The sequence below is a fragment of the Oncorhynchus mykiss genome, chromosome 4, assembly GCF_013265735.2.
Source record: "Oncorhynchus mykiss isolate Arlee chromosome 4, USDA_OmykA_1.1, whole genome shotgun sequence".
Classification (NCBI taxonomy): domain Eukaryota; kingdom Metazoa; phylum Chordata; class Actinopteri; order Salmoniformes; family Salmonidae; genus Oncorhynchus; species Oncorhynchus mykiss.
This window is the reverse complement of record NC_048568.1, coordinates 11,197,318-11,210,364: the sequence shown is the minus strand read 5'-3', so window position 1 is coordinate 11,210,364 and position 13,047 is coordinate 11,197,318. Positions and strand designations below refer to the sequence as shown.

The 13,047-nt window shown below is 47.4% G+C and overlaps 1 protein-coding gene across 2 annotated transcripts in view; it reads right to left on the bottom strand.

Moving 5' to 3' along the window:
• The window catches only part of LOC110522075 (serine/threonine-protein kinase D3), a 52,150-nt gene that overhangs the window by 9,539 nt on the left and 29,564 nt on the right, over positions 1 to 13,047 (bottom strand). For both annotated transcript variants that reach the window (XM_036975625.1, XM_036975626.1), the window contains exons 4-10: positions 12,773 to 12,930; positions 11,154 to 11,346; positions 10,882 to 10,959; positions 8,539 to 8,719; positions 8,045 to 8,168; positions 7,707 to 7,784; positions 5,432 to 5,708 (exon numbers count right to left, since the gene is read on the bottom strand). In XM_036975625.1, coding sequence (XP_036831520.1) covers positions 5,432 to 5,708; positions 7,707 to 7,784; positions 8,045 to 8,168; positions 8,539 to 8,719; positions 10,882 to 10,959; positions 11,154 to 11,346; positions 12,773 to 12,930 — 1,089 coding nt within the window. The remainder of the gene's footprint in view (positions 1 to 5,431; positions 5,709 to 7,706; positions 7,785 to 8,044; positions 8,169 to 8,538; positions 8,720 to 10,881; positions 10,960 to 11,153; positions 11,347 to 12,772; positions 12,931 to 13,047) is intronic.

Here is a 13,047-nt window from a genome sequence, read left to right as displayed (position 1 = left end):
GCAAAGGGTCTGAATACTTATGTAAATAAGGTATTTCTATCTTTTATTTTTAATAAATGAGAAAACATTTCTAAAAACCTGTTTTCACTCTGTCATTATGGGGTTTTGTGTGTGGATTGATGAGGATTTTATTTGACTTGATCCATTTTAGAATATGGCTTAAAAAAAATGTAAATGTGGAAAAGGGGAAGGGGTCTGAATACTTTCCGAATGCACTGTATATTTTTATATGCTGTATGTAAAGAATAAGTACAAATCTATTTAGGTGAATACCCAAAGCCTGTACTTTCAGTACATTTCCATTGGAGTTTCCATTGGTTCTGAACTCGGACTGATCTATACCAGCAGTCCGGTCCCAGAAGTGGGCCACCAAATACCAATCAGCTGGGTCACCCAAAGACTGGGCTTATGTAACACAATCAATAGAAATATATCAAGCTGTCTGCACTGAATGCACAGGCCAGTGGAACAAAGGTGGCGTCCCAAATGGCACCCTATTCTCTATGTAGTGCACTACATTTGAACTGAGTCACTATATTTTGGGAATATGTGCCATTTGGGACACAAGCAAAATGTTGACGCAAAATTTAACCCAAAGACCTCGACCAATAGAAACTATGTTTTATTTGGGCTTGAGGTAGGTAGGTAGGCCACTAGTTTGAACCCGTGAGAATAGGTAACCATCAAATAACCAAAGATCGCTAAGGGACTGATATTCATTCACAGGGGGGAGGGGTGGTCCAAAGTAGGTGAGGGTTGTCAAACTTTTTTGGGGGCTTCGGGGAGGGTTGTGTGGTTTTTTATTGGGCACAGGTGAGGTTAGTGTGGTTTTCCCTGGTTTACATTCGCTCTTCTGCTCGCATTTTCTCTATAAACAATGGCTTGACTTAGCGAAATGCTTGTGCTTCTAGTTCCGACAGTGTAGCAATATCTAATAAGTATTATCTAACAATTTCACAACATTTACCCAATACACACAAATTTAAGTAAAGGAACGGAATTAAGAATATATAAATATGTGGACGAGCAATCTCACAGCGGCATAGACTAATATACAGTAGAATAGCATATAATGCAGTATATAAGGTTGAAGTCAGAAGTTTACATACACTTAGGTTGAAGTCATTAAAACTCATTTTTCAACCGCTCCACAAATGTCTTGTTAACAAACTATAGTTTTGGCAAGTCGGTTAGGGCCTCTACTTTGTGCATGACTCAAGTAATTTTTTCAACAATTGTTTACAGACAGATTATTTCACTTATAAATCACTGTATCACAATTCCCGTGGGTCAGAAGTTTACATATACTAAGTTGACTGTGCCTTAAAACAGCTTAGAAATTGTCAGAAAATTATGTCATGGCTTTAGAAGCCTCTGATAGGCTAATTGACATAATTTGAGTCAATTGGAGATGTACCTGTGGATGTATTTCAAGGCCTACCTTCAAACTCAGTGCTTCTTTGCTTGACATCATGGGAAAATCAAAAGATATCAGCCAAGACCTCAGAAAAAATTGTAGACCTCCACAAGTCTGGATCATCCTTCGGAGCAATTTCCAAATGTCTGAAGGTTCCACGTTCATCGGTACAAACAATAGTATGAAAGTATAAATACCATGGGACCACGTAGCCGTCATACCGCTCAGGAAGGAGATGCATTCTGTCTCCTAGAGATGAACGTACTTTGGTGCGACAAGTGCAAATCAATCCCAGAACAACAGCAAAGGACCTTGTGAAGATGCTGGAGGAAACAGGTACAAAAGTATCTATATCCACAGTAAAACGAGTCCAATATCAACATAACCTGAAAGGCCGCTCAGCAAGGAGAAGCCACTGCTCCAAAACCGCCATAAAAAAGCCAGACTACGGTTTGCAAATGCACATGGGGACAAAGATTGTACTTTTTGGAGAAATGTCCTCTGGTCTGATGAAACAAAAAAAAGGACTGTTTGGCCATAATGACCATCGTTATGTTTGGAGGAAAAAGGGGGAGGCTTGCAAGCCGAAGAACACCATCCCAACCGTGAAGTACGGGGGTGGCAGCATCATGTTGTGGGGGTGCTTTGCTGCAGGAGGGACTGGTGCACTTCACAAAATAGATGGCATCAAGAGGGAGGAAAATTATGTGGATATATTGAAGCAACATCTCAAGACACCAGTCAGGAAATTAAAGCTTGGTCGCAAATGGTTCTTCCAAATGGACAATGACCCCAAGGACAACGAAGTCAAGGTATTGGAGTGGCCATCACAAAGCCCTGACCTCAATCCTATAGAAAATGTGTGGGTAGAACTGAAAAAGCGTGTGTGAGCAAGGAGGCCTACAAACCTGACTCAATTACACCAGCTCTGTCAGGAGGAATGGGCCAAAAATTCACCCAACTTATTGTGGGAAGCTTGTGGAAGGCTACACAAAACGTTTGACCCAATTTAAACAATGTAAAGGCAATGCTACCAAATACTAATTGAGTGTATGTAAACTTCTGACCCACTGGGAATGTGATGAAAGAATTAAAAGATTAAATAAATCATTCTCTCTACTATTATTCTGACATTTCAGTGGCCAATAATTTCAAGTCTGTATGTAGGCAGCAGCCTCTCTTTGCTAGTGATGGCTATTTAACAGTCTGATGGCCTTGAGATAGAAGCCGTTTTTCAGTCTCTCGGCCCTCTCTTTGATGCACCTGTATTGACCTCGCCTTCTGGAAAATAGCGGAGTCAATAGGCAGTGTCTCGGGTGGTTGTTGTCCTTGATGATCTTTTTGACCTTCCTGGGACATTGGGTGCTGTAGATGTCCTGGATGGCAGGTAGTTTGCCCCCGGTGATGCGTTGTGCGGACCGCACCACCCTCTGGAGAGCCCTGCGGTTGTGGGCGGTGCAGTTGCCATATCAGGCGGTGAACAGCCAGACAGGATGCTCTCAATTGTGCATCTGTAAACGTTTGTTAGGGTTTTAGGTGACAAGCCAAATGTCTTCAGCCTCCTGAGGTTGAAGAGGCACTGTTGCGCCTTCTTCACCACACTGTCTGTGTGGGTGGACCATTTAATTTTGTCAGTGATGTGTACGCTGAGGAACTTAAAACTAAATGTAGTGTTATGAAATAGGCATAGGGAGTGAGCTTGTACGTGGTGGTCGGCAAACCCTCAACCTTGTGGCCCGTAGCCCTGCGTGGCATCAACTTTGCCACTTCAGCATGCTTTTGTGACAAAATCAATATCCAAGTTTATAAACACAAAGTCGCTACAGTTATTGTTATTTGTGGTCGTAAACATTATTTTCAGTTAATTCTATGAGGGGGGAGGGTGATTAATTTATTTTACAGTATAAGGGAGGGTCATGTGAAGGAATTTTTTACACTGGGGAGAGGGGTGCATTTTTCTATGACACGTTGAGTTGGACCAGCCCCTCCCCCCAGCAAATTTTGATCTGTCCCTAATTGACTCACATTGTACTCCATTGTGTGACCACGAATTGTGTTGCTGAGTTGAACTCAATTACACTGAACAAAAATATAAAACGCAACATGTAAATTGTTGGTTCCATGTTCCATGAGCTGAAATAAAAGATCCCAGAAAAGTTCCATACGTACAAAAAGCTTATTTCTCTCAAATGTTGTACAGAAATTAGATGACATCCCTGTTAGTGAGTATTTCTCCTTTGCCAAGATAATCCATCCACCTGACAGATGCCACACGCATATCAAGAAGCTGATTAAACAGCATGATCATCACAGGTGCACCTTGTGCTGGGGACAATAAAACACCACTCTAAAATGTGCAGTTTTGTCACACAACACAATGCCACAGATGTCTCAAGTTTTAAGGAAGCGTGAAATTGGCATGCTGACTGCAGGAATGTCCACCAGAGCTGTTGCCAGAGAATTGAATGTTCATATCTCTACCATAACCCGCCTCCAACGTCGTTTTAGAGAATTTGGCAGTATGTCCAACCGGCCTCACAACTGCAGACCACGTGTAACCACTCCAGTCCAGGACCTCCACATCCGGCTTCTTCACCTGCAGGATAATCTGAGACCAGCCACCCGGACAGCTGATAAAACTGTGTCAGAAACCGTCTCAGGAAGCACATCTATGTGCTTGTCGTTCTCACCAGGGTCTTGACCTGACTGCAGTTCAGCGTCGTAACCGACTGGCACGCTGGAGAAGTGTGCTCTTCACAGACGAATCCCAGTTGTAACTGTACCGGGCAGATGGCGGACAGCGTGTATGGCGTCGTGTGAGCGAGCAGTCTGCTGATGTCAACGTTGTGAACAGAGTGCCCCATGGTGGCGGGGGGGTTATGGTATGGGCAGGCATACGTTACGGACAATGAACACAATTGCATTTTATCGATGGCAATTTGAATGCACAGAAATACCGTGACGAGATCCAGAGGCCCACTGTCGTGCCATTCATCCGCCGCCATCACCTCATGTTTCAGGATCTGTACACAATTCATGAAAGATGAAAATGTTCTTTCAGTTCTTCCATGGCCTGTATACACACCAGACATGTCACCCATTCAGCCTGTTTGGGATGCTCTGGATCGACGTTCAGCCTGTTTGGGATACTCTGGATCGACGTTCAGCCTGTTTGGGATGCTCTGGATCGACGTTCAGCCTGTTTGGGATGCTCTGGATCGACGTTCAGCCTGTTTGGGATGCTCTGGATCGACGTTCAGCCTGTTTGGGATGCTCTGGATCGACGTTCAGCCTGTTTGGGATGCTCTGGATCGACGTGTACGACAGCGTGTTCCCGCCAATATCCAGCAACTTCACAACAGCCGTTGAAGAGGAGTGGGACAACATTCCACACAGGCCGCAATCAACAGCCAACTTTATGTGAAGGAGATGTGTCGCGATGGGTGAGGCAAATGGTGGTCACACCAGATACTGACTGGTTTTCTGATCCACGCCCCTACCTTTAAAAAAAAAAGTATCTGGAACCAACAGATGCATATCTGTATTCCCAGTCATGTGAAATCCATAGATTAGGGCCTACTGGATTTATTTCAATTGACTGATTTCCTTATATGAACTGTAGCTCAGTTTATATTTTATTTCAGTGTATGTTGTCACTCTCTATCAATTCATTAATGGCAGGAATTTTCATATCACTTATCACAGCCAGAGATAAATCCAAAAGGGCTCAGAAATCCTCATATCCCTTAAATCGCCTTAAAATGCCGCCATTTCATTTTCCAGTAATAGACTTTGAGCCGGCAGCGGGAGGCCACAATGGAGTCCCTCTGTGTTTTCCAAAAAAGCCAAAATACACTCAAGCCACACACACACACACACACACACACACACACACACACACAAACACACACACACACACACACCCATACATACATACGTGACATTACATTACATTTCACTCATCTCCTCAGCAGATCTCAATCACATTAGCAGAAGGATTCCCACTCTACTCACTGTGATCCTTGCCCTGTCCAGGGCCAGTGCAGACGCTGGGTTGGGGAGTGACAGGCATCAGCGCCTGCCGGATGGCCTTCTCCCAGCCCTGGGCCACCTCTAGCCCCACGCCGGTGGCGGCCAGGGCAGGGTTATGGAACTGACCGCTGTTATTCTCCCCAACGTAGTAGACCATGGTGGCGGTGATGATCTCGAAGCAGTGAGGGTTGCTGCCCTGGGCCAGGCTGTGGAAGTCCTGCACCTGCTCCACCTGTAGGATCTCTGACAGCGGGATCTCCTGAGGATGGGGTCAGATGAGCAGCTCAAAGGTCACCAAAGGTCACAACGAATTGTCAGCCAATCAAACGAGCCGTGAGGCTGAGGTTCCTCCAATCAGTTGCTAAAAAGTGGTTTTCCAGGAACTAATACACCTACAGCATAGGGTCCTAACTGTCCCACATTTACTAGCTCCCCCCCTCTCCTTTCCTCTGCTATGGCCTCTCCTTACTCTCTGACAGCCTTTAAGGAATGAAGTGTGTTGGGCTTTTCAAGTCCAATTTAACATTCCGCCTTCTTTCCTCTGTTGTAGCCGAGCGGGACAACACACCCACAAGGTGAAAAAAACATCTGAAAGAGAGAGAGAGAGGAGTGGAACTGCTCTGCTGCTGGCCAGCCAATCGTCTCTCAGTCAGCCCAGTCTGCTGCGCCCGCCCGGGCCCCTCCACGCCTCTGTCGCCAGTATCAGAAGAACTGCTTGCGGTTTGCTGAGTGCGCCACATGACAGGGCGCTCCGCCGGGCCGGGGGGAAGCAAAGCGCTCCCCTGATTAAAAGGCAGGACGTGCCTCCCCAATCTGGGCACAAGGCATGCTGGCAGCCTGCCAGGCAGGGAGGGAGCAGCAGCCAGAGACAGCACAGGGAAGCCCCCCGGTCCTGGTGCTGACTATCCGCCACAAGAGGAGCAGGCTTAGCCACAGGGCTCTCTCCTACTCCACCTCTTTCTCCCTTCCCCTCTCTTTTTACATCTCTCTCAATCCATTTCACTCCATCTCTCGCTTTCCCATCTTACTTAGTACCTCTCTCTCTACCGCTCTCTCTCACTACCTCTCTCTCTACCTCTCTTTCTAACTCTCTCACTACCTCTCTCTCTCTCTCTCTCTACCGCTCTCTCTCTACCTCTCTCTCTAACTCTCTCACTTCCTCTCTCTCTACCGCTCTCTCTCACTACCTCTCTCTCTACCTCTCTTTCTAACTCTCTCACTACCTCTCTCTCTCTCTCTCTCTACCGCTCTCTCTCTACCTCTCTCTCTAACTCTCTCACTTCCTCTCTCTCTACCGCTCTCTCTCTCTCTACTGCTCTCTCTACCTCTCTCTCACTACCTCTCTCTCTACCTCTCTCTCTCACTACCTCTCTCTCTACCTCTCTCTCTCACTACCTTTTTCTCTACCTCTCTACGTCTCCCTCTCTCTCTACCGCTCTCTCTCTCTCTCTCTACCTCTCTCTACCTTTTTCTCTACCTCTCTCTACCGCTCTCTCTCACTCCCTCTCTACCTCTCTCTCTACCTCTCTCTTTACCTCTCTCTTTCTCGCTCTCTACCTTGCTCTCTCTACCTCTCTCTCACTACCTCTCTCTCTACCTCTCTCTACCACCCTCTCTCTACCTCTCTCACTACCTCTCTCAATCTCTCTCTCAATCTCTCTCTCAATCTCTCTCACAATCTCTCTCACAAACTCTCTCACTACCTCTCTCTCTCTAACTATCTCACTACCTCTCTCTCTACCTCTCTCTCTCTACCTCTCTCTCTACCTCTCTCTGTCACTACCTCTCTCTGTCACTACCTCTCTCTACCGCTCTCTCTACCTCTCTCTCTACCTCTCTCTCTACCTCTTGCTCTCTCTCTCACTCTCATACTACCTCTCTATCTACCTCTCTCTCTACCTCTCTCTCTCTGTCTCCCTCCGAGGTCTTCAAAGGATTAGTGATATTCTGAGGGGCTCAATAGGTCACATGCGAAAAAGAACATGAAGGGAGGAGAGAATAGAGAGGAAAAATATAGCCTTGCCTGTCTGTCTGTGGGAGGAGGAGGAAGACAACACCTTACTGTCCTAAAATAACACCACAAAACATTACTAAAATGTTCACTTCATAAATAGAAAACAATTACCGGTATGACAGGACTTTCTAGCTTGTCTCAGAGCCTCACGCTACAGACTTGTCTTTTTATTTGTGTAATGTCTTATTTTGTCTGTGTAACTGCTATAATTGGACGGGGAAGGTATAATGAGAGACGCACTACCTTGTAATACTTGGATCCCGTTTCGTTTTGCAGCAGGGTCAGACACTTGCTATCCAGCCTCCAGTAATGCCTCTTCCTCTGGAAACGGATAAAAGCAGTGAGTTATCATCAAGAACTCTGAAACCAATATCATCTCTATACAGACTATTGATTAGAGACTATTGATTAAAGACTATGTGTGCATCCCAAATAGCACCCTACCTCCCTATGCAGTGCACTACTTTTGACCAGGAACTAATCGGGCTCCAGTCAACGCCAGTGCACTACAAAAGGGAACAGGGTGCCATTTGGGATTCAGCTAAAAACGACAATCCAGGGTTATAAACGAGGTTTCTCACCATGTTGTCTCGGCTGGTGTAGTGGACCATCCACCCCTCCCGAACCATGGTTGAGCTCTTCCGCTTGGTTTGCTTTATGGACTGAACCACCCGCATTAGGGGGATGAAAGTGCTCGTCATGGGGCTACACAAAGTGTCAAGAGCTCGCATGAATGAACGAACGTGAGCCCTGGCGTCAATAGCCAAAGCACTGACACACATCTATAAAGCCCACGTGATTGTTTCAACAAACTCACAACCCTTTTCCCATATACAAAACAGGACAGAGTACACACAACAGGAGCTCCACAATTGAACGCATCTACACACGTGATAGGTATTCAATGAGTTAAACATGCCATTCCATCCCTTCCAGTCCAGTGGTGGCTGTGCGGGAAGAGACGGGTCTCTCACGGGACATCGCACAATCTTGTGGCCAAAGACACACTCCAGGGGCAGAGGATAGCTGAGGCATTATGTCCCACCCGGGACAAAGAAGACTAAGAAGCAAGTACCTGATAGCCTTGACTGTCTCCTCGTCCTTGTCCCCTTCCAGACAGGGCCCCTCTATGTAGAACTTATCGTCTGGGGTGGAGGGCTCCTCTGGGTCTTCCATGCTCTGGCTACCCTCGCTGTTCACATAACTGTTGTCCACCTCCATGGTGGCCTCAGAGTCGGGGCCTGGGCTGGCTGGTTCTGGGACAGGAAACACAGGAGCATGGGGGGGTTGATATTGATTGATTGATTGATTTGAAACGCTTTAAAAGTAGAAGAAAAAAAATACCCAAGGATGAAACATTCAAGCGTTAAAATGCACTTATTTACAGTGTGGTAATCTGTGTGATAAAGACAGGTACTGCTTATTGGCTTGGCCCTTCATGTATCCACTGTAGACACATACTGTACTTGTGAAAGAAGAGTTGGCTATAGTACATATCGTATGGGACTAGGCTAGCTGCTAACTACATGGGGAGTCAACACATTCAATGTACGGGGGGGGGGGGGGGGGCAGAAATGCTGCTAACTACATGGGGAGTCAACACATTCAATGCCCTGGGGGGGCAGAAATGCTGCTAACTACATGGGGAGTCAACACATTCAATGCCCTGGGGGGGCAGAAATGCTGCTAACTACATGGGGAGTCAACACATTCAATGCACTGGGGGGGGGCAGAAATGCTGCTAACTACATGGGGAGTCAACACAGTCAATGTACGGGGGGGGGGGGGGGGGGCAGAAATGCTGCTAACTACATGGGGAGTCAACACATTCAATGCACTGGGGGGGGGCAGAAATGCTGCTAACTACATGGGGAGTCAACACATTCAATGTACGGGGGGGGGGGGGGGCAGAAATGCTGCTAACTACATGGGGAGTCAACACTTTCAATGCACTGGGGGGGGGCAGAAATGCTGCTAACTACATGGGGAGTCAACACATTCAATGTACGGGGGGGGGGGCAGAAATGCTGCTAACTACATGGGGAGTCAACACATTCAATGTACAGGGGGGGGGGGCAGAAATGCTGCTAACTACATGGGGAGTCAACACATTCAATGCCCTGGGGGGGGGGGGGGGGGGCAGAAATGCTGCTAACTACATGGGGAGTCAACACATTCAATGCACTGGGGGGGGGCAGAAATGCTGCTAACTACATGGGGAGTCAACACATTCAATGTACGGGGGGGGGGGGGGGCAGAAATGCTGCTAACTACATGGGGAGTCAACACATTCAATGCACTGGAGGGGGGGGGGGAATGCTGCTAACTACATGGGGAGTCAACACATTCAATGTACTGGAGGGGGGGGGGGGAATGCTGCTAACTTCATGGGGAGTCAACACATTCAATGCACTGGGGGGGGGGCAGAAATGCTGCTAACTACATGGGGAGTCAACACATTCAATGTACGGGGGGGGGGGGGGGGGGGGAATGCTGCTAACTACATGGGGAGTCAACACATTCAATGTACAGGGGGGGGGGGGGGGCAGAAATGCTGCTAACTACATGGGGAGTCAACACATTCAATGCCCTAGGGGGGCAGAAATGCTGCTAACTACATGGGGAGTCAACACATTCAATGTACAGGGGGGGGGGCAGAAATGCTGCTAACTACATGGGGAGTCAACACATTCAATGTACAGGGGGGGGGGGGGGGGGGCAGAAATGCTGCTAACTACATGGGGAGTCAACACATTCAATGCCCTAGGGGGGCAGAAATGCTGCTAACTACATGGGGAGTCAACACATTCAATGTACAGGGGGGGGGGGGCAGAAATGCTGCTAACTACGTGGGGAGTCAACACTTTCAATGCACTGGGGGGGGGGGGCAGAAATGCTGCTAACTACATGGGGAGTCAACACATTCAATGTACGGGGGGGGGGGGGGGGGGCAGAAATGCTGCTAACTACGTGGGGAGTCAACACTTTCAATGCCCTGGGGGGGCAGAAATGCTGCTAACTACATGGGGAGTCAACACTTTCAATGCACTGGGGGGGGGGGGGGCAGAAATGCTGCTAACTACGTGGGGAGTCAACACTTTCAATGCCCTGGGGGGGCAGAAATGCTGCTAACTACATGGGGAGTCAACACTTTCAATGCACTGGGGGGGGGGGGGGGCAGAAATGCTGCTAACTACGTGGGGAGTCAACACATTCAATGTACGGGGGGGCGGGGGCAGAAATGCTGCTAACTACATGGGGAGTCAACACATTCAATGTACGGGGGGGGGGGGGGGGGGGCAGAAATGCTGCTAACTACATGGGGAGTCAACACATTCAATGCAATTCTGCTAAGTAAATAGTCGGGACAAGTTACGGAGGACATTGTAGGTTGCGATACCACTTGAGACAAACTCACCTCCGTTAAAGGAAACCTCACCGAGGCAGTCTCTTGGTATCTTGGCAGCACATCTCTTATGGCAGTTAAATTTGCAATCTGAAAACACATAGATTTACCGTTCAACGGCAAGTTCAGTCATTGGGAAATCAACCAGCTCTGTGATGATGGCATATTGATGTGCATTATCTTCATTTGTGTTGAATTCTTCTTTTCAGTATGGTATCAACAAACTCTTCAAGCTACTGGAAATACTACGACATTGAATCCATCCGACACAATATGCAGCTCACCTTTGCACTGCATGCCCTGACGGAACAGGCCCTTGAGCAGGCGTTTGCAGTACTGGCAGATGGTTGGTCTGGTGTAGGTGTGCACTGAGAAGGTGTGCGGCACCTTGACCCGTCCCAGCACCATCTTCTCCATCCAGATAGGTCTGCCGCTTAACAGGCTGTTACGCTTCCCTGCCCCCAGGAGAGGGCGCAGCTGAGGGAGCGAGAGAGAGCGATAGAGAGTGAGAGAGAGAGACAGAGAGAGAGAGAGAGAGAGACAGAGACAGAGAGAGACAGAGAGAGACAGAGAGAGAGAAAGACAGAGAGAGAGACAGAGAGAGAGAGAGACAAAGAGAAACAAAGTGAGACACAGAGAGAGAGAGACAGAGAGAGAGAGACAAAGAGAGAGAGACAAAGAGAGAGAGAGACAAAGAGAGAGAGAGAGAGAGAGCGACAAAGAGAGAGAGAGAGAGAGAGAGAGAGAGCGCGTGAGGACAACAGAGAGAAAGAGAGGGTGAAGGGGGAGGTAGCCACAATGGCATAAAAGGAAGGAAAAGGATAACAGCACAAGAAAAAGAAAGATCAAAATCGTAAAAAATAAGAAAATCATACCAGACATTACTGTACTGTAGCCTATGTTGTACTGTCTTAATAAACTGTCAAGTTCTGAATAGCATCTCATGGCACTGAAAGGATGTTATTGTACAGAATCTTAAGTGACGCCTCCTTTAGAAAGGCACGGGCCACACGACCCGGAGAGAAGTAGCCGGTGTAAAAGTTCATGTTGAATGATCTTCAGATATGGACATTAAAGGCCAATATTTCATTGGGCAACAGTGAACAGAACTTTTGAGAAGGCTTTGTTTCATCAGCCTTGACTGGGAGGCAGCAGAGTCAATAACGCTGTCTGCTTTGTGCCTCTTAATAGACTGTGGCCAGGATTCCATCCTATTGTGCAGGGCATTGTCAGCCATATGCACTGTAATACACCCTGGATTGAACCCCGGACTGGTGGTAATATTAAACACGACTATAAACTTAACTGACCAGAACTAAAGTGCACATTAGTCTAATATTTTCAGACACAAATTGTGTGGGAAAGGAAATAATCATGAGTGGGGTTTTGTTTAGCAAATGACTACTTACTGAACGGGAGAAAAGTGGATATGAAAAACAATCCTTGTACAGTATGTTTAGATGGTCCGATACTGCGTGAGGAGGGATTGAAAAGGCTTTATGAAAGTGATTCACATGAAGGGCCTTGTTTCTTCAGTAAATTGGCCCCTGGGTTTTGGTATGTATACACAGCGTTTTGACGTAAACACTCTCTTCATGCTCCCAACTATTAATTGGCCAGCCTGAATGGAAAACATTTTGGTTTGCCTGAAGCTATTGCTCCTGACTGAGTTTAACTTGTGTGACTGTCTGTGTAGAGAAAGTGTGTGTGTGTGTGTGTGTGTGTGTGTCAATGCATGCATGCTTGTGTGTGTGTCTTGAAGAGCCGGAAGCTGTACATAGTGCTACAACCAGCAGTAGTGGAAAGTGGAGCAGCAGCAGCACAGATATAGTGTCCCGAAAAGCGGCATATTCCCTATATAGTGCACTTATTTTGAACAAAGCCAGTGTGCGCGTCCCCCTACCTCTTCCTGGGGTGTAGGGACGTGTTCAATGGGAGCTGGGCGGGGGACTGACAGCATGGCTCCAGGCAGGGACACGTTGGACAGCCGTCTCTTCCTCACCCCGCTGCAGTTGTTAGGGATCTTAAAGGCACAGCGCTTGTGGTAGTTCAGCCCACATCCTATAGGGGAGGCACAGTACTTAGTAACCATACCTACATGTCTCTGTCTCTGTCTCTGTCTTTCTCTCTCTCTCTCGACACAGAGTTAGGTCATGTACAGAGCATTCCTGTACTGAG